General features: G+C 42.5%; 1 protein-coding gene across 3 annotated transcripts in view; it reads left to right on the top strand.

Moving 5' to 3' along the window:
• Nucleotides 1-25,104, top strand: part of LOC101172970 (poly(rC)-binding protein 4-like) — an 88,807-nt gene extending 63,703 nt beyond the window's left edge. For 2 of the 3 annotated variants that reach the window (XM_023954805.2, XM_078947010.1), the window contains 5 exons: nucleotides 6,880-6,921; nucleotides 7,049-7,112; nucleotides 9,981-10,033; nucleotides 13,529-13,698; nucleotides 17,319-25,104. In XM_023954805.2, the coding sequence (XP_023810573.1) occupies nucleotides 6,880-6,921; nucleotides 7,049-7,112; nucleotides 9,981-10,033; nucleotides 13,529-13,698; nucleotides 17,319-17,745 (756 nt within the window). In that variant the 3' untranslated portion in view covers nucleotides 17,746-25,104. Of the gene's footprint in view, nucleotides 1-6,879; nucleotides 6,922-7,048; nucleotides 7,113-9,980; nucleotides 10,034-13,528; nucleotides 13,699-17,000 lie in introns of all 3 variants that reach the window. The other variant, XM_023954806.2, reaches the window with a different exon arrangement.
• The last annotated feature ends 667 nt before the right edge of the window (nucleotides 25,105-25,771 follow it).

Raw genomic sequence — 25,771 nt, forward strand, 5'->3', positions numbered from 1 at the left:
GGACCAGAGAAAATTACAGGGTCTGACATCGACTTAGCAATTTTGCACATCGATTCTACGTTTAATTTGAGAACCTCTGATTGTCTCCGTTGGGCGTCGTTATTGCCTGCGTGAATCACGACTCGCGGAACCTGGACTTACTCTGGGCTAACATCCTAAGGTTTCCCTCGATATTACTAACTCTGGCCCCTGGATAACACCTGACTGTAGCCGCTGGGAGCTCCAAGTGTCTAACTACAGGAGAGCCAATGACCAGAGTTGAGGGTCAGTGGGTGAGTCGCTGACGGGAGAGAACCTATTACTAACGTGGAACTTCGGTTGCTATACGTTTTTGCGTTTAGCACTACGCTTCCTCCCCACCGGTACAAACCCACCCTGTGTATTTCCCGGCTGCTGGGAAGGCGCTGGTATGCCAACTGGGTTGGCCCTGGTAGCGCGGCCCACGCTACGAGTAACATCCTGGCTAGCCGGCTTAGCTTGCACTGTGCGGAGCCGCGCTTCTAACTGCTATAGCCTGGCCTCCAAGTCTAACACAAGACTACACTTAACACACCTACCGCTATCTTCACTAAAGGAGGCAAGATTCTCACTAAACATATAGGGGCAGGAAAGGGGGGTGATGGCAGAACAAGTGGAAGTCATGCTAAGCTAAGGCTACCAGTGTTTATCTACAGGGAAGCGTTTTACTTAGCAAACTTAGAATAAAGTGGAAACCAAGCGGTTTACACAGTAGTGTATTCACTAGTATACTAAAAGATGCTAAATGTTAATGTAAATATTAAACCAGATAACACGTAAGTTAAGTAATAGTAATCGGGCTAATGCCAACAAGAGAAAACAGTCAAGCAACGATCAGGCGCTGGATTCCGCTCACCCAGAAATGACGTCAGAGGAAAGGACGTCATTTCCAGGGGGCCTTACATGTCAAAGGTGCAGTTCAAACTGTGAGAGGAGGGGCTCGAAGCTGTGTGGCAACCAGTGGAAGGGGTTGGGCTACTTGGCTACTTAGTGGATCAATCCCCTCCCCTAAAACCCTCATGAGATGTCATGTTAGGAAGAAGGACAGTTCAAGAGGCAGTTCTGACCCCTGAGGTTGAAACAGGTCCCTGTTTCCCCAAGTGTTTGGCCCAAAGTCTTCCCAGCCCGGGGCCTAATCGCAATACCCCTATATTTTATCCGGGCTGAGGACCAGCACAGAGAGACCCGGACTTGGGCCCCATTGTGGCTACATAGTTAGACAGTAGCATGTAGGGTCTTGCCCAAGGGCCAACACTGGATGAAGCTCATTGCTCAACCTGGGAAAAGAATCCTGGTTTCCCATGTGACTGTCGTACATGCAGCCACCTGAGCCATCCAGCCACAAAAAAAGCATAATAATATATTTAACATATCTTGTTTATTTATTTGGCAAAATTCTATATTCATATATGTAAATGTATTAATAAAATACAATATTTTGTTAGAGATAGCGGTGGCCAAGCGTTTATAGCGACCTCGCTTTTTGATCCTTCTATGTCGGCTCTTCCTATCATTGTGAAGCAGAATTCACCAAGCGTTTGATTGTTCAACCACTAATAGGGTTAATAGGGAACGTGAGCTGGGTTTAGACCGTCGTGAGACAGGTTAGTTTTACCTCACTATAGGAAGACATGGACATAGCCCCAAAGCTTTCAAGGTTTTGATCATGAACCCAAACATGAGACCGGATACAGAAGACACTCCAACACCAAGCACAGAAACTTCTTTCCAGAGGGTGGCAACAAACTGTGGGCCTCAATCCGAAATGAGGTTTTGCAGAAGGCCACATAAGCAAAACACATGCCTGGTAACATTAACAGCCAATTCTTTGGCTGATGGCAACTTCCCCAAAGGCACTGCGTAAACCAGTTGGAGAACCTGTCTATGATGGGTAAGATAACAGTGTTACCTTTAAAGTTGGGTAATCTAGTAATGAAGTCCATGGCTATATGAGACCAAGGTCTGGAGGGCACAGGTAGGTAACCAGAAGGTGGTTTTCTGGGTACCTTGACGCTGTTGCATACAGAACACAAGGAGACTAATGCCCATTTGTCCGAAGAAATGGTGGGCCAACAAAACCTTTGAGCCACTTGGAATGCAGTTCTCGTCACTCCAGGGTGGCAAGCTAATTGTGAGGAGTGACCTTATTTGAGAACCGAAAGGCAGCCAGGAGGGCATCCCGCGAGTATGGTAGCTGGCTTGACCACATTCTCCAACGAGATGCTCCTAGTACAAGCTGAGGAACAACGGTTACAGCTGCTGTAGAATCCTCGGATTCCTCCTCTCACTGGAACTGGCTTGGTAGAGCGTCTGGCTTGATTTTTCTTTTTACTACCTGAGAGGTAGAAGAGGGAGGAATTGAACCTGCCAAAGAACAGAGCCCATCTGGCCTAGTGCGGGTTTTTTAGCCCCCTCCAACCAGTGATGCCCCTCCTACAATGCTAATTTGACTGCCAGCATTTCTCTGTTCCCTATGTTGTAGTTTCTCTATTCAACAGGAAGGGACAAAGGGTAGATGTGATACCTGGGTGTTTAAAAACTGCTCACCATAAAATACAGCCTGTTCTACCTTTCCCATGAGTTCACCTCTGTCATCTTCTGCACTGCTTACATACCATCTCAATGGACACTGTGGTCTCCGAACTACATAATGCTCTTGAAAACTTTCAGGCTAATCACCATGATGCAGCCCTGCTATTAATATCTCCTGGCCGGAGATTTTAATAGCGTAAAACTAAAAAAAGGTGAGGCCAGACCTTTTCCAACATGTCATTTGCCCCACCAGAGGTGACAGAGCCCTAGACCAGTGTTCCCCAACCTTTCTGGCTGCGGACTGCTCAACCCTGGGGATTTTACCGCGGCCCGGCGGAAAGGGGTGGAGGTTGCTGGAGATGCTTAATTTTAGTCCGATTTAAAAAAAAAAAAAAAAAAGAAACTTCTGATCATCACAAAAAACGAATGTTTTAATAATAATAATAACAACAGATAACACCAGCGAAACATTAATCTTTAGTTACATATTCTGCCAATGAATGTTGTGAGTACTATGTAAACAGGCTCCGTGTGAGGGAAATCACCTGTTGCAAAAAATTCATATTTTAAGCAGGACTCCTGGTGGCTTACTGTTGAATTATTTTTTGTCTTGAAGTCGTAGCCCTTTCTTCCATCGGTTCTTCTGTCCCTGCACTAATTCCTTATCCATTTGCAAGGAAACATTCCACCTACAACTTTTCTTGTGTAGCACGCCGCCAAACTAATTTTAGCACTCAAATGACTGAAATGTATCCAACAGATTCCTGTCGATTTTTAAAACCAATTTTTTTTTCAGAATGAAAGATTGTTTGAAGGTTTTCATTTTTCCTCCCCTGACCAAACTTTACAGCTCAGGTAGCTGAGAGAATCCATCCATCCATCCATCCATCCATCCATCCATCCATCCATCCATCCATCCATCCATCCATCCATCCATCCATCCATCCATCCATCCATCCATCCATCCATCTTCTTCCACTCATCAGGGAGCGGGTCGCGGGGGCAGCAGTCTGAAAAAAGATTCCCAGACTTTCATCCGCAGAGGAGCTGGGGGACCCCCAGACATTCCAGGGCCAGCCGAGAGTGTCCTGGGTCTTCCCTGGGGCCTCTGCCCAGAATCCGGTTATTTTTCAAAATAAAAGATCTTTTAAAATAAAAGATTTTCGAAACTTAAAAGAAAAAAAAGAACCAAGCATAATTCATTCTTTCTTCTGCACCCCGGTACCAGTCCGTGGATCAATTGGCTAGACCTAGACCACTGCTAAACTTAATTATGGGAAGCGTAAGGGAGTCTAATTTTATCCACCGTTGAGCAAGTCAGACACTGCCGCTGTTTTGCTGATGCCAAAATATAAACTAAGGTCATGCACTGCTGTTCACACTCTAGACTCATGACTTCATGTCCACATCAGATGACAGCATCATTGTATCATTGTCAAGTATGCCGACGACACAACAATGGTGGGTCTCATCTCCAGCAATGACCAGACATATCTGAAAGAGATCCTCCACCTGGCGAGCTGGTGCAAGGCCAACAAACTCCAGCTAAACGTCAGCAAAACTAAGGAACTGATGGTGGACTTCAAATCAACCTTTATTTATAAAGCACTTTTCATTCCCTGAAGCAGCTCAAATCAGCATACATTAAGAAAAATGAAGACGAATAATTTAAAAACATGAAAGACGGTCTTAAAACCGTCATGTACATATATTTGTCCTACCTTTACCCCACCTCAACCCCACCCACTCTACGTGTTCATCCTAATACTAGCCCAGCACAATCACCTCAGCCCCATTCCCCACACAAAAAACTTTTCAGCATGAACCTCAACTCTTCCCTCATATGAAAACATAAAACATGGACTATTAACTGTGTAAAAGAATGGCTTGGCACCACTGTGAGGAAGCAGAATTGTGGGGATTCAATTCAATTCAATTCAATTCAATTTTATTTGTATAGCCCAAATTCACAACAGTCATCTCGATGGGCTTCGTACCAGTAATTGAAAAAGTTGAACATAAAATCCAAAGGATCATGAATATATAGAATTCAATATGAAAATACTAAATTGAACTAACAAACTGACTAAGCTATACTGGAATCCTTGCCCTTAGACCCCCCCTTTGCGGAAAGGAAAAACTCCTAAAAAAGCGGATTCTGGAAAAAACGAAGAAACCTCAGGGGTGCCCACATGAAGGAGGGATCCTCCCCCAGGACGGACAGGCGATTTACCAGAAATTATAGAGAAGAATTAATTTATCTAACCCTACAACTGCATATTTAAAGTCCAGCAGACAAGCTTCATCCAGATGGAGTGTGGGGGACGGTCGGCGGCACGAGTCGAGCTGGAGACAGGATGAGGTACACGGTCAGGTACAGGAGCATGGATGAGCCAACTGGATTCATTTATATCCGGGGCCAGCCGCCCACAAAGGGCACCACTACTGCGCCCACCCAGCCTAGGAATGCAGTTGGCCCACACCACAGCCTCTAGGCCATAATTCATAACCCCACACGCAACAGTGATGGTGGGTACTGCGACAATCAGACCCCAGACAAATTTAGCCTAAGCCTGAAATAAAATGATCCCCCAAAGAAGAACTGTTGTTTTAAAAAACATTGAAGAGAGAGAAACAAAATAATTAAAAGTAATAAGTGTGGAATTAGTAAAATTAATAAGCAAATAAATGATTGAATAGCAATAAAAATATATGTGTTTGATAAAATCTAGTATTAATAAACTCATCTATAAGCCAAGTAAAAAGGTGTGTTTTGAGCCTATTCTTAAAAATTTCAACTGTTTCTGCGTTCCTAAAGTTTTTCGGCAGGCCGTTTCACCAACGAGAATCGTAGTGGAGGAAGGAGGCCTCACCATAAGTCCCAGTCCTCACCTTAGGAACAACTAAAAAACTAGCAGGGCAGAGGTCTGTGAGCTCAATTGTCAGAGTCCTGATTACTGCCTCGGATGTGGTTGGTGGTGGGGTAGGGTGCCGGCTGGACGGGGCGGGGGGTCAGAGGGGTTGTCTTGTCCTCCTCGTGTAGCTGGGGTTGGCCTGTGCCCCGTCGGGGTTGCTCCCCTGCATCTGGGGCTGGGCCTCCCTTGCCTCTGGTTCCGGGAGGTGGCTTGGAACCATCCTGATTGACCTGCAAGTGCGCCATGTGCCTCTTGTCAGCTCAGAAGGGATGGGGGGTGGGGGTGGAATACTCGGCTGCCTGGACGGGGTGGGGGTGCTAGGTGGCTGGTGGGGGTAGTCTGATGGTCTGGGGTTTAAACACCTGGGGACCAGAGCGCCCATTGGGGGCCCGATTGCTTAGAGATGGGGTGACTTGGGAATATTATCTAGCCTGGCTATTTCCTGGCTGTTTGGCCTTGGGAGGCTGGGGATGGGGGCTTTTGTATTCCACTGCACTTCTGCCATGCGGCTTGACCTGATCTATATACATCAACACCGTAATGAAGAAGGCTCGTCAGCGTCTCTACCACCTCAGACATCTGTAAGACTCTCTGAAAAGATATGAAGGAACTTTGAAACATGCCCTGTGGAGAGGGTCCTCACCGGGAGCATTAGGAGGAAGTATCACTTAGCCAAGCAGATCATCAGAACCTCCCTTCCAAGGCCACAGGACAGGTACTTGGAGTAGCGTGAGGCCAGAGCTCTCAAAATGATCAGGGACAGAAGTCACCCCAGCCACAGTCTGTTCTGTTCCACCTGCTACCTTCAAAAAGACTTTTCCGCTCCCTAAGGGCCCACACAGAGAGCATGGGGGGAGATTCCTTAGTCACGAGGTGCGCATCCTCAACTGTGCACCCCAGACCTGATTATTTAATTGTTTTTTTGTTATTGTTAAGTTAATATTTAGTTATTTAGATTACTTAATTCTTGGAGTTGTACAAAAAAGCATTTTACTGCAGCAATGCAAGTATGTGACACACATTTGGATTTGATTTGTTTGGGGTTGAAGTTTCTATCCTGTATTTTGGAGGTGGTGGAGAATTTGGTGATTCTTTCCAAATTCACGATTTCAACCTCTAAAAAGTCATTGCAAGGATTCTTTGTACCTTGATCATTTTTGTTTTTTTGTTACTGTTTTGTTCTTTTATTTTACTTTTTATAATGTGCTTGGAGACTGTCCTTAGTCCAGGGGAGAACTGGAACTTTACTTCTTGATGATGGTACGGAAAAAAATATTTTGCCTAATGATGAAATCTGTCCAGAGAAATGATTAAAAAGTTCAAACATGTTGGTGCCTGATGCTACATTAATTGTGATACCTGTTAAAATATTCTTTAACTCTCCTCACTCATTTTGTGTCTTTGTGTGTTTCAGACATATGCAGTACAGAGCCACTATGGCCTTCATCATTCAGAGGTAAGATGCATTTATCTGTCTTCCTGTGATCTCTGCTCTCAGGAAATAGTTTGGCTCTGGCTTCACTGTAAATTATTTAGGACATTTTCTGTTTGCCTAACTCTGAATCACTTTTTCTTTTTCTTAGTTGGCAAAGCTGCACCAGCTGTCCATACAGCAGCAAGCCCTTTCAGCTGCACACGTTCTGCCTGGTAAAAACAGAACACACTCTCCTTTGGAATTTTTGCTTTTATTTTGCCATGCTCACTTTTTCACTTTTGGTATAGTTTGAAGCAACACTAAAAGATCATTAGAAAGTTTTTATTTACCACTCTGATTCAATGCAGTGGTAAACAGGTGCTGTTATATGGAAGCATTTGTGAAGCACTTCTAAATGTGCTTTTATTACTGTTAAGATTATTATTAAGTAAATGCCCCCTCATGTGTACAATCATCAGGAGTGCACAACCGTCACAAAGCCCTCTTCTCTGCCGCTAACAAAAGCTGATCCTAGCGTATGTCTCTTAGCAGACGGAGATAGCACTGACGTCATCGCCCCGCCTCCCCTCTGGAAATGCTAAGTCGAGTTGAATAATGCGACACCATTCGCAGGGTGGATGTGAAAATGAAAATGAAATCCCCTCTTTGCATTTTTGCTTTAATTATGACACAGAATAAGCGGTTTTAGAGTAGAAAATGAAAACACTATTTGAAGAAATGTTTTTTAATTTTGAGTCATTTGATGCAGTTACATTTTGAAAATGAAAAAGCATTTCTGTGAATCATTTTAATTTTCAAATTAGACATTTCTAAATGAATTTTGCTACACATTTACCAGAGAACTTTTTGAAAATTAAATGTCAAATACCATTTACATTATCATTTTAATTAAGGGACAGAATAAGCTGTGTTGAAGTAGAAATGAAAAAAGCATTTTGAAGGATTGCTTTTCCATTTTAATTTTAAGTCAACAAATGCATCTTCATTTTAAAAAAATTAAAAAGCATTTCTGTTAATCCATTTTAATAGTCAAATTAGACATTTCTAAATGAATTTTTCTACCAGAGACCTTCTTGAAAAGGAAATGCCTAATACTATTTTTATTATCATTTTAATTACCTTAAATGACAGAATAAGCAATGTTCAAGAAGAAAATGAAAAAGCATTTTGAAGGATTGCTTTTCATTTTAATTTTGAGTCAAAATATGCAGCTTCATTTTGAAAATGAAAAAGCATTTCTGGTTTTGACTTTTATTTTTAATTATGCTACACAAATGCTTCCATACTGAAGAACTGTTTTTGTTTATTGTTAGGGGTAAATATGATGAAGGAGATCTTCAGGATTTTTTTTTTAGCTCTTTGTGTTTATGTCTTTTAACTTTAATAACAATAGTTTATTATCATAACTGACTTTTCAAGTTATTTTTCTTTGTGCTTGACTCTGTACACCTGTACAAAAAATTCTTTTTCAGAAACCTTTTTTCCATTTTAGGAAATGTGGTCATTCATTCCTTCACAAAATGGAAAAAAATCATGATTAAAAATGTTTCCTTATCAGATTCTCAGAATTTTTCTTCTGAACTTAGCTTTTGTTTTGGAACTTTCCCATGTATTTTTGACTTTCCTGACCTTTGCATCCATGCAGACTGGAGATAGTTATCTGTAGCCTTGGTCACAACTGCCCCTATGAGTCTGCAGATGAAAAATAGGCAAATCTGGGCAGGGCATGTAGGTGACCCAAAGACAAGTTTAAAGATCATAAACCCTCCGGTGTATGGCGAAAATGTTCATGCGCATTTTGGGGGGAATGTAAACCAAGAAGTGAAGGCGGTATAGTAAACTACATAAAGGCTTTTTGGGTAAAATGAAAGTTTTGGATAGAGATACTGTTTGTTTCCACAAAGGAAGGTCTAACTTTCATACCCTGAAGGAGTTATAAAGTGCCGCATGAATAAAGCTTCAGTCAGTTTTATGGTTTCAGGCAATAGTGCTCAATAGTGATCTGGTCCACAAAAGTGTTGGTTCTCTCCTAAGAATGAAAGTGAACTAACCAAATAAAGGTGTACGTTTTCTCACCATTCCCCTGGCATTGCAAACCAGTCTGCAGGACTACTCTAGTTGAAAAGCAACTAAATCTAACATGAGAACATTTCTGTATGTGTCCTTTATATACACCAAAAGCAGTTTGGTTTTGGCTCATCACACCAACGGATGTTACAATAAACACATCATTTAATTTGCTCTTATCCTTGCTCCAGATGTTTCAACCATTGAATTGGCAAACAACTTTAGGTATTTGGGAATTTTAATCGACGAGTCATTGTTTTTTAAGCCTCATGTTGATTCTCTTGTCAGAAAGCTCAGCTTAAAATGGAGATTTTACTTTAGAGGCATGTTTTGTCTTTCTTTCCGTGGAAGAAAAACACTTGTTGCTGTAACATTTCTTCCTGTGTTGGATTATTGGGATGTTTTATACATTCATTCGCCTATTCAGACTCTGCGAATGTTGGACTTGGTTTTTCATGCCTCTGCGTTTTATTACTAACTGCAGCTCACAAACTGTACTGTGAACTGTATTTGCGAGTTGGTTGGCCCACCTTAGATGTTTACAGAATCACTCACTGGCACAAACTCATATACAAGGGCCTCATCAGACTGCTCCCTCCATATTTAAGTGTGGCTCTTCAGCAGAAACTTGATAAACCCTACGCCCTCCAATCCTAGAACGTCTATTCGTTGTCAGTCCCGAGTGACTGGACAGAAAAGGAAAGATGGCTTTTCAGTATAAAGCACCTGCGGACAAGAACTCTACCAAAAACAATTCAACTCCCAAACCTTAGATCTAGGCCTCAGTCTGATGAATGACCTAGAAATGAAATCTTAACCTGTAGCTGTTTTTAATTTTTTTGTATTTTTTTAATTTATGTGAAATGTTTTGGTTGTGTGTAACTTTTTTGTCTCTTGGCCAGTGCTTCCTTGGAAAAGAGATCAATGGATCTCAAGGAACTTTCCTGGTTAAACAATGGTAGATAAAAATAAAATTTCTGATTTTCAGTCGCATTCTTCTTTTTGTGTCTTAGCATCCATGGAGTCCAATTCCCAGACATCTCAGGAGTTCATCATTCCAAACGATGTGAGTTGTCATGAACTGAGCTTATGCAGAACATTTAGACTCTGTTTAAAGTCTCTGTGTCCTTTTGCTTTACATCTTAATTAACCTAATTATTTATTCATACATTGACATAGTAATTACTCCTAATCATAACTAGGCATAGTTGCTACTAGGCCTAGAGTCTTATCTCTTAGCAGTTTGTTCATTTATGCTGCAAGCATGGAGGGGGAGAAAACAATACCCGCCATGGAAGCAATGGCTGGAGGCTAAAATCAAGGCAGCTTGGAGGGATGTGAGTCAGCTGACAAAGGTCCAAAGAGGTGTGATGAAAAAGCATGTGCCTTGGCATTCCACAGGCAAATGGCAACTTGGAACAGGCAACAAGGAAAGCTGCAACAGCCAAATACCTCCAACGAGTAAGGCATGTCCTGAGAAGCCAGCTCAATGATAAGAACAAGACCCAGAAAATAAACAGCTACTCACTCCCAGTTATCAGATACCCTGCAGGAATAATTAGATGGCCAAAGGAAGAAATACAGACTATGGATGTTAAGACACAAAAGCTCCTCACCATGCATGGAGGGTTCCATCCCAAATCCAGCACCCTGAGACTGTATGCTACTCGCAAGGAAGGAGGCCACTATTCAGGATGAAACATCCAAGATCCATGAGTACATCAAGCTCAAGGCCCCAACTGACAGTGGGCTCAGTGAATGTCTCAGGCAATGGAGGGCAGAGGATACAGTGCTGGAGGACAGATCCTCATGGGAGGACAAACCCCTGCATGGGATGTATCACCAGACCATAACTGAAGTGGCTGATATCAAGAAGTCCTACCAATGGCTAGAAAGGGCTGGCCTACAGGACAGCACTGAAGCACTCATCCTGGCAGCTCAGGAACAAGCCCTGAGCACCAGACCCATGGAGGCTCAGATCTACTACACCAGACAAGACCCAAGATGTAGGCTGTGCAAAGAGGCGCCTGAAACAATCCAGCACATAACTGCAGGGTGTAAGATGCTGGCAGGGAAAGCATACATGGAGCGCCACAATCAAGTAGCAGGAACAATATACAGAAACGTGTGCAAAATACGAACTGGAAACCCCAAAGTCAAAATGGGAAACACCTCCAAAAGTGGTTGAGAATGAGAGAAAACAACTGACAAGATTGTAATGGCGAACCAACCAGAAAAGAAAGACTTTGTGGTGGATGTGGCAGTACCAAGCGATGGCACCATCAAGAAGAAGGAATATGAGAAACTGGAGTAATACCAGGGAGTACTGGAGAAAGCATGGAAAGTGAAGGTGACAGTTGTGCCCATGGTAATTGGAGCAGGGCAGTCACCCCCAAGCTGGAGGAGTGGCTACAACAGATCTCTGGAAAGACCTCAGACATCTCAGTCCAGAAAAGCGCAGTGCTAGGAACAGCTAAGCTATTCTCCAGGACCATCAAGCTCCCAGGCCTCTTGTAGAGTACCCGATCTTGGGTGAGAAACCACCTGCAGAGGGTGAGAGGGGCGTTTATATTCACACACATGCAGACAAAAAACTCTGAACGCAGTAAATGTAGAAAAAACCAGACGAAAAGCAGTAAATATCCGCTCCAGGATGCCTCCAGCCGAGCCCCGCCACCCTAATCACGGCAATAATTGCAGCAATATAACTGTTTTCATTTTTTTCCAAGTCAATGCTCGCATTACGCTCAATGACAGATGACCCAGATCCTTACCATCCAAAACCCGCTGTGGCCAGTCTGTGTAATAAAATGTGTGTGATGGCATGGTCAATCAACCAGGTTTTGGTGCTTCTGGTTGTATGGGCAGGGTCCAAACCCTGCTGGAATATGACATTTGCATCTCCATCTAGCTCTTCAACAGAAGAAATCATGAAATACTCTTGAACATTCTGCTAGACTATTGCAGTGATTCTGGATTGAAGAAATCAGAGTTTACCAACACCAGTGCTGGATATTACGGCCCAAATCCTGACTGACTGTGGAGATTTCACTCTGGACCTCCAGCAGCTTCTGCTCCTCACTAGTCTTCCTCCAAACCCTTGGACCTTGACTCCCAAATTAAAGGCCAGTCCGGTCCTTATTCTCCTTGGCCTAGTTGAGACATTTCCTCCAGTGGTCCAGGCTCAGAAGTTTCTTGACCCGAGGAATCTGACAGTTGTAGCCCATCCCCCAAATGCGTCTGAATGTGGTGATTTATGAAACTGTTCCTCCACCTCATTTCACTCTTTCTTGAGGTCTGCAGGTTCTTGAATCTTGTCCTGTTGATAATCCATTGATAATCCAGCTGCTGCAGCTTCTCCTGCCACACTTTGTCCTTCCAATAGACTTCCATTAGTTTAAATGTTTTTGAATGGAATTATTGAAAATAAAACACTTTATACACCTTTCCTCGATATTCTAGTATTTCAGGTCTGTACTGAATGATTTCTCACACCTTTCCTACAACATAACCTCAGTCACTTGTTTGGCTTGGGGGGAGGGGGGTGTCAGCTGTTTTCTCTGAAACTACCAAGCTAGTAGCTCATAAAGACTTGGACCTTATTTCCTCCTCCAATTGCAGCACAGGCAACATTCAAGTCACTCCTCTTCAAGTATCTATGTCTCAAACAATTTTCTTCTATGGTCGCTGCTGCTCTACCTTTACTGCAAGACTTCCCATCCCTTGTTACTATCACAGTCCCTGAATCGTGCTGTGCTGCACTGTTTAGCACCTGAGACAGCATCTGCCTTTTTGTGGCACAACATTACCCCTTGGTGTGCTGCACGGTGACGCAATGGTTAGCGCTCTTGCCTCACAGCAGGAAGGCCCCCGGTTCAGGTCCTGGCTGGGGGACCTGAAACAGAACATCAATGGGGGACCTTTCTGTGTGGAGTTTGCATGTTCTCCCTGTGCATACGTGGGTTCTCTCCGGGGTCTCTGGCTTCCGTCCACTGTCCAAAAACATGCTACATAGGTCAATTGGCAACTCTAAATTGTACCTAGGTGTGAGTGTGAGTGTGAATAGGTGTGTGATTGCGGCCCTGTGACAGACTGGCAAACTGTCCAGGGTGTACCCTCCCTTCGCCCACAAGAGGCCGGGCCAGACTGAGCTATTGCTCAAAAATAATATTATAATCATTCTCAAATGTTACATACCCCCACACCCTACCCCCACACACAAACATTTTTTGACCCAGAAAACCTTTTCACTCTAATTTATTGTTTGCATTGTAAAGTAGTCAAAATAGACGCCTGAATCTAGCTAATAGTTATAAATACAGGTATAATTATGTTGGTTTTTCCCATAACCCAGCTAAAGGTCTGTCATTTATCTGGTTTCCTGGGCTCATGTCAGTGTTTCAGGTTGAAGATATGTAGACTTAGCACCAACTGCTGGAAATGGACAGTTTTTTTTGTAACAAGGTTAAGAATATGTGAAGACTTGCTGTCCTCTCCAGGCACTGCAGTGTTCCAGTATCAAACACTTCCAGTCCTCACCCTCTCTTCCTCTTCCTCACAGCTGATTGGCTCAATTATTGGGCGCCAGGGATCAAAGATCAATGAGATCCGGCAGGTATCAGGTGCTCAGATCAAGATTGGCAGTCAGATTGACAGCACTAGTGACCGACATGTGACCATCACTGGCACGCCGATCGCCATCAACCTGGCACAGTATTTGATCACTTCGTGGTAAGTATCTAGATAAAAAAGGCAAGTGACCAAAGCTAAAAAGTGTCATACCCCATTTCAGTTTAAGAAAAACTGCACTTTCTCAGACAGAAATTGTTGTTTTTAAGTGTTTTTACTAACAGTCATTTTCTGTGGTCCAAAAAAGAGATGCTCCAAGGTTCCAAATGAAACCATAATTAGATTTTATTATTCAAAACAGATTGTAAACCAAAAGAACCTGAAGTTTGGTTATAAATATTATGCAGAATTAATCTGTTTTCATTATAATGTATCATTAATGAATTAATTTCACGTGCAAAATGAGAACTTGTATGAACGAGATAATGTGGATTTAACTTTTTTTGGAGATGTCAAGCTCTCATTGTGAGTGTAACCACAAGAGTTTACCAGAAAGAGCTTGCTTGTGCCAGTCCCAACTTCGGGTAAAGTCAGAATGTTGTGACATCTACATATAATAAACCAATCACACAAACAAATAACAGAACATACTAAATTGGTTGTGGCCCAGGTTGACATCAACTCTCAACGGGGCTTTGACCTACAGTTGGACTGGCCAATGGTGGTCCTTAAGAACCTCAAACCTGAAATGATTGATGCTGATTACCTAAACCAGGTGGGTTCAGTCCCTCAGGTTGTGGAATCACTTGACTCAACCAATCAACAGCAAGCTGATCAGGGAGAACTGAAAAACAATTGTGGCTCTTGGGGACCAGGATTGGTCAGCCCTGACCTATGGGGTGAAAATTGGACTACTGTTGGTGGAAGAAGGAGATGGGGACCGGGTGTATGTAAACAAAGAGGAAAACACAAAGACAGTGTAAGACTTACCGTTGGAAATAGAAGAGTTAGTTCACATGATGGAAAGAAGAAGAAGAAGAAAAGATCTCGTTTGTGTTCAAGACACCAGATGGAAAGACAGCATGGTTGATAGTCAGGAGCACCTTAAAACTGTTGTCTCCTGGTAAAGATGGGGAAGAAAGCGAGGACATTTGAAAAATGGAGGAGTTGAACGAGCTTTGGGAGAACAGTCATCTGAAAGAACTTCCAGATGACTGGACAGCTACAGGCTTAGTGGTGCAGGACAAGGTGGAGGTGGCAAAGACTAAACAAAGGTCATGTGAGGACTTGTATGACAGGTGGGAGAGGAGGATGTGTACAAGTGAGACAGAGAAACAGAGATGGAAGAATATGGGATGATGAAAGACAGAAAAGGAAACGTGTTGACCAGTTCCAAAAGAGGGATGGAAAGATGGAAGGAGGGCTTTGAAGAGCTGATGAATGAAAAACATGTTGGGGGAACAGAGAAGAAGAGCAGGAAGTAGCAAAGATCAGTAAGGATGAAGTGAGGCATAAGAGGATGAAGACTGGAAAGGCAGCTGGTCCTGTGGAGATATGGAAGAGTTTATAACAGGGGTCGGGAACCTATGGCTCTTTTGATGGTCACATCTGGCTCGCAGACAAATCTTTAATTATAAAATCTTTTTTTCATTAGACCAGTCCTTCTCAGGCGTGATGCGATGCTGAAGGGGCGCGCAGTAGTAGCGTTGCTTGGAGAAAAAAAAATCTGTGCACTTATCAGTTTATTATGATCTATTATTTCACAGAGTTTGTAACAGCCTGAAACATGTGACTTGCCGTGCCTGCAACTGTGCGCTCCCGTCTCTGAGAAATAGCGCTCAGTTGCAGAGACGTGTGAGGGAGAAGGGGGGGGGCACAGGCAGCAAGGTGAATCGGGCATGTATTGTCATGTCTTAAAACACGCTGCCCGTCACACACTGCAGCGTGTGAGTGTTTGTTTAGCTCTACATCTGCATGTGAGCAGTCTTTCTCACATCTAAAGAACATTAAGACCAACCTACGATCACGTTTAATGGATGGAACGCCTGCATGAAGCTTAAACTCACCACATATCAACCAGACTAGACCATCAGCAAAACCACCATGCAGCACCAAAAGTTGCATTAATGGTAAGAAATACTCATCATTTATTAGCAACAGCATAGCAATATTATTAAAAAGAATCCAAATATTTTTTGTACTTTAAAAGTGTTGAAATTACCTCAAATGCATACATTCACTTGTATTTTTACTTTTAAACATATTGTAGCTGACTCAGTTTAACTGGGTGGCTGTTGGGTTGCGTTCTAAGTTCCGGAGATCATTGAACGCATCAAGCAGAGATCTGGTTGGCCCTCAGTTCTGTCGCTCAGCCTGTCGTTGGGGAGTATGGACCAATGGGATAATATTGTAATAATAAGGGAAATGGGAGGGCTGATGGGGCAGTGAGAGAATAAAAAGTTGGGAGAAGTGCTCGTGGCAGGAGAGATTAAGGAGTTGCTGAATAATTTGACCAGTGCTGGTTAACGCCTGCAGTAACCAGAATAAAGAACTTTAAAAGAGTTTGAGTCTCCGTGCCTCAGTGTGGGAAAGGGACGCCACATTGATGTGTGGCTCTTTCGAAATTACATTTAAAAATATGTGGCGTTTATGGCTGTCTCGGCCAAAAAGGTTCCCGACCCCTTGTTTAGGAGATTTGGCAGATGAGTTTCTGACTGGACTGATTTTCAAGCTCTTAGAGAGTGGGGGGATGATGAAGAATAAAGGAAAAATGTTCTGCTTCCATTATGAAAAAGAAGGGAGATGAGCAGAGAAACTACAGAGGAATAAAAGCTGATGAGTCACAATGAAGTTATGGGAAAGAGGAGTGGAAGCTAGACTGAGGTCAGAGGTGAACATTTGTGAACAACAGTAAGGATTCATGCAGTGAAAGAGAAGCACAGATGCATTCTGTGCTTTGAGGGTGATTCTGCAGAAGAACAGAAAAGGTCAGAATGAGCTGCATGGTGTCTTTGTGGATCTAGAGGAAGTCTAGGACAGGATCCAGAGAAAATGTGGTTTGCAGGAGGTCTGAAACAGGTTAGTCAAGTCAAGCTTTTTTGTTATTTGGCTGCATGTGAAGACGCACAGGAACAGGATGTTGTTTGTTCAGTCTTGTGCATTCAGAGAAAAAATAATAAATGTGTAATACTTAGCATCAGAACAACAATTAGATGACTATGCACATTAAAGCAGACTTTACAGGTACTTACTTAACATAGAGGTGAAATTTGTCTCTGGTAACACCTCAATTTCACTTCATTGTTGTAAATAAAGATTAAGATCTTAAAGATTTAAGTCTTTATTTAGAGTTTAATTGTCTGGTTCCCTCCTAAACTAAGTAATTGTATCTTTTCCTGTTTTGCTTCTGAAAATCAGTTTTCATTATAATGTGTCAATAATGGTTTTGTTTCCTCTTCCCTAAGCCCCCTCCCGAGCCATCATCCCAATTTATACAGCACACCTCCCATCCGTACAGCAAACTCCCCTACAGTAATTTGTTGCTACCTCCAGCAAAACACATTTGTTTTTTCATTTGGTTTTTGTCTTTCATTTTTACTCTCCAGATTTTTTTTATGGGGTGGGTTACTTTTTTATTTTACTCTTGATTTAGTTCAACATGTCTTTTATTTAACCCTCTGATCCTTCTTCATCTAAACTCCCTCTCCTTGGCCCTTCTCCTTCCTCCCTTCACCCTGGATTCCCTTCCTTTCCTCCTCACCTCCTCTAATCCCTCCCTCCAGTTTAGAGACAGCAAAATCCACTGCCCAGTCCTCCTCCATGCCGTCTCCTGTTGACCTGACCATGAGCTTCACCCAGCCCAGCCCCCCTGCCTCCGCCTCGTCCTCCTCCTCTTCCCCTTTGGCAGCAATGGGTGCCACACTGACCCATGCTCCAATGCTGGGCGCACCCTATGCCCTCCCCCTTTCCAGCCTCCTGGGAGTCAAATCCATCCCATACCTGGCACTGTCCACTTCCTCAGCCTCAGCAGCCGCCGCAGCAGCCACCATCGGGGCGCCAGTGTTGCAGAGCTCGGTGCCGACAGCAGCAACCGCAACCGTTCCTGTGTCAGCTCACACTGCAGCAGCACTGGCATCGTACACGGCCAAGATCTCATCCTCCGCCAACAGCATGAAAAAGCCTGAGAGACAGAAGTTTGCACCGTACTAGAATCACTGTGAGGAAGCTCCCATATAAGAAGGGCCTTTACTCCACCTCATCTCCTCGTTCTGTTTCACTTGTCATGTGGTTCCTCCATTCCTTTCTTCCTTCCTACCTCCTTCCTAAATGTTACTGTTCATAATGCCCAATTCTCATTTAAGGATCTGACTTCTAGAAAACACTATTGCAGCTTTAAACTAATACCTTTTAGAAATCGGCATGCTTTGAAGCTGGAGCTGCTGCAGCAGTTAATGAGGGCTGAAAACTGTTCAGAAGAAATTGATTCAACCGCTGTTTTAAAGAGAAAGTTGTGAAGTAATATTTGTGTCACCACATTGACAACAAAACTCACATTTTTGAAATTAAAATGTCCTTAGCTGCAAACAAAATCTTTGGAAAAAAATACTTTCTAAGTAGCAAATGAAATATTAAATATTTATTCTCAAAATTGTTTTCTTTGGTTTCAAAATACATTTTCTCTGAAACAAAGGTTTTTATGTGTTGTCTAGAATCTCACTTTCTCCCTATCTTTGTTTTTGCGTTCTTAACTCTGGTGTGATAGGTGTGCCACCAAACAGCCAATCACATACACGAGGAGTCATGCTGATTGGTCTCTAGAATATCCCGTCGTGTGTCTTTGCCTGGCATTCAGGGTGATTGGACCAGATACTTCGTATCGATTCTGTTTGACCAAAATCTGCAGACTTCAACCATTCAGACCTCTTTCTCCCACAAGAAGCGGCAAAGCCACAATTATACAACTGTACAAATATTTGCATGTTTTCCTCTCTGGACAGGAACTAAACACATTGGTGTGCAGCAAAAAATAAAATGTGCTTTAAATCTATTTTAACAATAAACAGAGGACAACCTGTTCAGTTTCTGAGACTTAGTATAGACACTTTGTTAGATAAATATTGGTGACCAATCAGCACTAATCTTCTTGTCTGTGATTGGCTGTTTAGTGGCACAACCATCAGGCTAAGGGCAGGGTAAAAAACGCAAAATAGAAAAAAGATGAGATCCGAGAAAACACATCTGAAAACCATTGCGTCACAAACGCAAAAGGACAAAAGGGAATCCCCTTTTTCCCCTTTGAAACCAAAGAAAATGATTTTAAAAGAAAAAATGTAATATTTTCATTTGTAACTTAGAATGTTTTGTTTTTAAAATTGAACATTTTGTTTACAACCTAGGACATTTTGATTTCAAAACTGACTTTAGTTCTTATTCTAAAGGCACAAATAGAAAACGGGTTTCTCTGAACTGTGGATGCACCAAACGATGTCAGCAGTCTGTCAACCGAACACACAGGAAAAGGTCTGCAGTCCCTTCAACCAAATGTATCACCCATGACTTAACGTTTTACATCTTCAGGGGGCCGTGATGTATAGGTAGAACTGTCGACCTCTGATTAGGAGATCACAGGTTCAGTTCCTGCTCTTGTGCACCCATGTGTCAAAGTGTCCTTGAGTAAGACACTGGACCCCTCATTGTCCTGGGGGTTATAGGCTTGGCAGCAGAGCCACCATCAGTGTGAATAGGTGAATGGGACTGTGACTAAAGCGCTAAAGGACTAAAGGAAGTAAAGCGCCGTATAAGAATATACCTTTTACCAGGCAGGGTCATTAGGTTCCTTCTCTTTTGTACATAAATAATCCTAAAAGCATTATTCTCATTCAGACTTCTTTTGCATGTGTCTTCACAGCATTGGCTGTATGCTTCATTCAGCTGGACAGCAGCATTAAGGTTTATCAAAGACTAAATAGTGAAGATTTGTTGTACTTGTCTCAACAATAGAGTCATCTGATGACCATTCAGGTTTTCAGGCTTCACATTCAGAAAGGATTCCTGCCTTCAATGTAATCACCATTACCACTAACACCTGTTCAGCTGCCTTCCTGCTGCCTTGCTCACCAACACCTCTCTACCAGCACATAACCAGCCTTTTCTCAGCTCTCCAGCTCGGTTTCGGGCCTGCTTCTGCTCCTGCTCATGCTTTTCTGGAATCCTGAAATTCTCTCTCTTCCTGGAGCTTGAGATGGACTCTGCTGAACCAGACTCATTCCCCTCTGAAAGATTTCCATGCCTCCTGTTTCCCTGCATGCTCTACCCAGCTGAATCTGAGTGATGTCATCACTTTGTTCCCTACTAAGCTATTCCCCTTCACAAGATCCACCCTGCACTGCCCCTTCAGATTGGATGTTCCTGACCCGTGACTTCCTGTTCAAACGTCACTACATTCTGAATGAACCTCTTCTTTTTCAAATCTGGAGTTCAGTTACTATTTCCTGTATCTCTGATTCACCTTTCTGTAGCCTGTTGGGTCTGTCAGCTCCTTCCTGCTTCTTCGGTGGTAAACTTCATGACAGCCCTTTACTCTGCACCATAATTTGCTACAGAAAGCAAGTATTTCATGGAGGGAGAGACTGGTTTGATGCTTATCAACGTCCAAAGCCACTTTTCAGCTCTCCTCCTGCTTAGAATTTTTCCACACTTCCAGATGTTAGAGACCAGGTTTGATAAAACCCTTCATGGCTTAAGACAATCTCAGTTTATGGCGCTAATTCTAGAGGGAAGATAACGGAGAGGGGTCTTTGAGGCAAAGCTGGAGCTTTTAAAGAGGGAGGAGCAGCAGACAGCTGAGCTCCTCGCCTTTTAAACGTAACCCAGTTGCTATGTGGAGGACTCCCACGTTGAAGGCCTATTTTTGCAGAACCGTTCAGGCAAAACTCAGGCCGCACCAAACACTCATTCCAGACGACCGCAGACGCTGAACCTCTTGCTTCTAGATGAGAGCATCTGTTGAAGGTACAGAGCCCCCTGCTTCCTGAGAGGAAGCTAGAGTTTACAAATGAATGTAAATTTTACAACAGAAAGATGGTGATGGAAGCTGTAAAGCTGCAATTTGATTTTCAGAATTTAGCGTCAAATTTTAAGTTTCATTCCTGATTTTATTTTCCAATCATCCCATGAAGTGCAGTTCTGCTTTTTTTCCCCCTCTGGCTTGTTATCAGAGCTTTGCCCTTCTTATCAGAGAGTGAAAACTTGATGGGTGTTTGTAGCAGCTGTTGAGGTTCTCTAGGCCCCCCAGCCTCTAAAAGCCATAGAGACTTTCAGCTCTTCTGGGTCCTTATCTTACTGTATACTGGTATATTTATTAATGTCACAGAGCGTCGCTCAGAGTTTATATCACTAACACTGTACTAAACAATCAGCTTTTCTACTTGATGATGCTGACTTGGAAATGCTTCCTGTCTGATTATTGTTGTCTTTGTTACCTTCAGTATTTCTTGTGGAAAACACTCCTGAAAAGTTCTCAAGTTATGTGTTGAAAAAGGCTCTTTTATTAAAAAAAACATTGTATTTTATGTTTTAACTTCTTGAGGACATTTGCAGTTTTAGAAAACCTTTTCCACTGTAACAAAGGAAATGCAGTGACATTGAAATTTACTTTGTTTGTCAAGTTTGAAAATATAATTATTTTGATTTTGGGGAAAAAAACTGTTTATGGATGCTGGCAAGTTTCTGTTGGTAAAAATGGTGTTTTCACTCATGAGTTCAGATGGGACATGGGAACACAAACACTAACAGGTTACCTGAGAGCAAATGTTTGCCCTGCTTGTCCACTTTCAGCATCCTCAGAACCAGAAGGCATATCAGCGTTTGTCATGTTGCTCTTCAGGCATCAGGTATTTTTTCAGCAACTTGATTTGGTTCAAAACCTGCTGCTAAGCTAACAGTTGACCTTCAGTGAACAAATCTGATTCCACAGAAAAGAAAAGTTCAAACAAGTGTTCAGTCTTTACATTAGTTATGACACCAGTGGTTTGGCCTAATGCAGTGTTTTTCAACCTTTTTTGAGCCACGGCACACTTTAACCTTGACATAGTCTGTATTGATCTACAGGCCCTCCACAATCTCACATGCATTTTTGTGATGATTTTGGCAGAAAAAGCTGGAAGCTGCAGCTGTTTTTTTCTAAAAGATGTAATAAAAGTTAAGTTAAAAGATTAATAAGTTGTTTGATGTGTGTGCGTTGTGGTTTCAAGACGTTTAACAAAGAAAAGCTCATTGTGCGCTGAGACAGTGTAACCAAATGCATCATGGGAGATGTAGTGAAAACAGCTGCCGAACGCAAACAGACCGGCGTCTCTGAGCTTCATTGTTTTGTTCACTTGTTCCACGGTCTGACACCGGATTCTGTAGAAAGCTACACTGCTAAAGACAAGCTTTAGCTGGTACTTTTGTTAGAACTGAGCAACTTTATGAGCAGAATCAGAACAAGGAAGTGAAAACTTTAACCACCTCTGATTGGTCAGACCGATGACGTGTGATTAAGCCTCCAAGAATGATTGGAGGAAATAGTTAAAGGGGCGGGACTTTTCAGAAAACAGTTAAAGCTGCAGCTAAATCATGGTACCGTCATTCTTATCAAAAATGTCTTTAATAGAATCAAATAAACACAAAGAAAAAAGTATTTTATGATCTTTCATATTCCTAAGTACTCAGTGTTTTATCAGGGCCTGTTTAGATGAACAAAGAGCTGATATCCTGGAGATGGTAAATGTTTTTAGATCAGTTAATGAGGGCAACTTCCCACGGCACACCTGACCACCCCCATTGGCACATTAGTGTGCCGCGGCACACTGGTTGAAAAACACTGGCCTAATGGATAATTTTTCATTGAATATACATCTCCACAGAACGTTCTTTCAGAAAATACTTTTTCTCATTCTGCTCTTTAAAGTCATCATAGTCATCACCCCTCTTTCCAATCTCCAAACCAAACTGTCTTTTGTGCAGATTCGAGCAGAGAGAACAGCAGCTGCTGATTGGGGGAGAACTGGGGTTTGCCGAGTAAACCTCTGTAAACCACTGAGGCTCATCAGTTCCACATTCACACACATAAGTAGCACTCTATAAGCTGTAGCCACTGCTTGTGTAGTGAAACAGAAGAGGTTACATCAATGGTGTAAACGTGCAGCCATATTTAGTTTAACCCAATGAGCAGTAGTTTTCACTCTCCTTTATAAACTGGAATCTAAACCCACTTTTTGCCCTTTATTGCCTTTCTGACTCTATCATATCTGGTAAACTAAGCAGCTGGTCCGATGCAGAGTGGAATGGGCCACGTCCCAGCTTTCCTTAAACTCAAGAATAGTTCAGGAAAATCATTTTGTGCGCTATGTATCATGAAAATTCAAAGAGAGGACACTGTGAAAGGCAAGATGTAGCATGTTACACACTCTGTTTAAAGACACGCTCACAGTTAACATCGTGTTTAGCATTCAGCTGATCTGGCAGAGCACTCAGCTTTTGCTTAAACTTGCTTAAACTTTCAACCAACGAGTTCAACCACCACACAAACATACCAAAGAAAACACTGCTGATGACTGCCAGGGGCCCATTTTGGCCCATTTGTGTTCCAGTTGCTTCCTTGTGTCTGAAATAAGTTTCTGCACTTTTGGCCACGTTGGTTGAGGCTAAATTATTTTCCCTTTTTTTTGTCTTTCTATTAACATACATGAGATGGTTCTGTCTACACCACTCAGGTATGATGCTCCAGTTTTTCAGTCAGATAATGTTTCTTCGACCTCTTAACATATTTTTTCTGATCTCAGCTTCTCTTTCCTTTTTCCCATCAAGTAATGAATCTCTTACTCTTCTTGAGTGGCCACATGTAATTATGTTAAAAGGAATCTGGCACCAATAAAAAGCAAGAAACTTTCTATTTGATACATTTAATTTTCCAGACCGTTCCCAAACTGTTTAAGGGGGAAGAAAACATATGAGTACAACTGGACGTCATGGACTTCCTCCCTGAATGCAACTGTTGCATTTGTAAACCATGCTGGTTTCTAAAGAGGTTTTGAACCAGACCGAAACCAGAACTTGGTCTGAGACTTTATTCCTGCTCTCAGTGGTTGAGCTAGCAGATGTTTCATATAAGTGGTGGCTGCTTCAGGGAGAAAAGCTCAGGCCCTTTCCCAAAAGCAGTTTCCCAAAAACTGATGTCTAACAGAGAAGAAATGATCAAGTTTCATGTTGCTGAAATCCACAGCAAGTGTTGACGTCCTAATTTTCTCATCAAACTTTATGCTTCCAGATATGTTTGGACTCATGCTCCGCAGAAGCACAGATGTTTGGCCTCAGACTGAAACTAACCCGTTCTTGGTCCCCCAGGTTCAGTTTAATTTCTCCCTCCACCTGACTGTTGGTCGTCTTGTTGTGGAAGAGTCCATCTTCCTGTGTCAAAGGAAGTGTTATTCGTAGCTTTGAGTTCTTTCCATCACAACTGATACCTGAAACATGTTTAGTGCTAGACTTTCCCAGACTAATGCTGCATGTTGGCTTGGCCTCACTAACACGCATGTAAATACACACACGGATAGTTGTACTGACAAATACTCACACAGGTATCGCCCTGTGAACTGGGAGCATCTGGGGCATCACAGACCAAACAAAGCAGGAAAATAATCAACAGACATGTTCACACTGATGTGTTGTTGATGTAAAAACTTTTCTGTTAGTTTATAATGATGTGGGATTTTCAACATGCTCACTTATTTTTAAGGTCAAATGACCTGAACTGTTGGGCAGTGCGCCTCTTCCATTCCCTTTCTTTGTCTTTCCCTCATCCTTCATTCATTTGTAAGAGTCTGACACCATTTGATGTCTATGCAAAGAAAAACGAAACTCCCTGTACCGATCTGCCCTCGGCTCCGCAGAGGCTGAGGAGCAGCTGAGGTGAAAATGCTGCAATGGCTCAGGATCACATTACAGCTGCCCTGAAGAGTGGATCGCCCGCTTCTTTCAATTAAACAAACAATACCAGCATCCAGGTACAGAAGAAGAATAGATATGTGTGTATGTGTTGATGAAGTGAGGTGTTGTTCTAATCCACATGGTGAAGCCCAATGGATCCCCTGGGTGTGTTCTGTTTCATTTTTTCCTGAGCCATAGCTGCTCTTTACTTCCTGTGAGGCTGATGGCATCAAACAGCTGAAAAGATTCAAACCAAAAACGGTGCTTTGTGTTTAGGTTAAGGAAAGATTTGGATGCAAACACTGACTGCTGTGGTGGACTTTCCCTTTGGAGGTCTGCTTAACCGCAGTTGGAGCTGGTAGTAAAGTACAGGACCAGAGCTCTGAGCATATGTAGGTGAAACTTAATGTGAGAAATTTCTGCTTTTTTTCCGCATAAAACATGATTCTTTGAAATCACAGTAAATAAATTCAATGAAACATTGATTTTTATTTTATTTATTAACACTGTTGTTGTTAAACAAAAATGTGTTGTTTTGTATCACTGTACACATCTAATAACCCAAAATGAGAAAAATAAAGCTGGAAAAGTATTTCCTCAGTATCTGTGGAGATTGTGCTTCATCAGCTCATGTTCTCGTATGATTCTGTGTTTTGGATCAGACGGCTTGAAAAGTTGATTAAAAAGACATTCCTTTGATCATCTGAGAGTCCTCTTCAGCTCTGGCTGCTGATCAAAGTTTCCTCTGACTGCTTTAGAGGTGGGGCCAGAACCTGAATATCTAAATGTTATGGGAGCAGATGCAAATGCCAACGAATAGACGGCAGATCCTCCTTTGAACACGAGTCCTTTTCTCGACTGAGAGAACAGATAGTTTATAGGAGCAGTTCAGGAACACATCTATGTCCAAATGCAGAAACCTTCTCTCAGAACATTAGCTGACCGTTCTGATCATCACTAACATTTCAGGAAGCAGGGAACTGGTTAATGCAAAGATCTGTCTGTGATCCGGAAACATGTGAAGGTAGAGATTAGTCCATAATCTTTGGCGGTTAGGCTCTGGGCCGATGAAAACTTGTGTTGTTGGTATGAACTCAGGCCATGAGCCTAGAGGCTGATAGTAGATAACCCTTGTGCTATCCTAGGCACTTTAACATTGGAAGTTGGGTCATCCAGACCCACTAGACAGTGCTCTGAACCTTTTTTGTTCAATGATTTGTGATCTTCACTGGTGTCCATGGATTACATGAAATCTTTCCACCTTTAT

The sequence above is a fragment of the Oryzias latipes genome, chromosome 5, assembly GCF_053564925.1.
Source record: "Oryzias latipes strain Hd-rR chromosome 5, Olatipes_Hd-rR_3.1".
Taxonomy (NCBI): Eukaryota; Metazoa; Chordata; class Actinopteri; order Beloniformes; family Adrianichthyidae; genus Oryzias; species Oryzias latipes.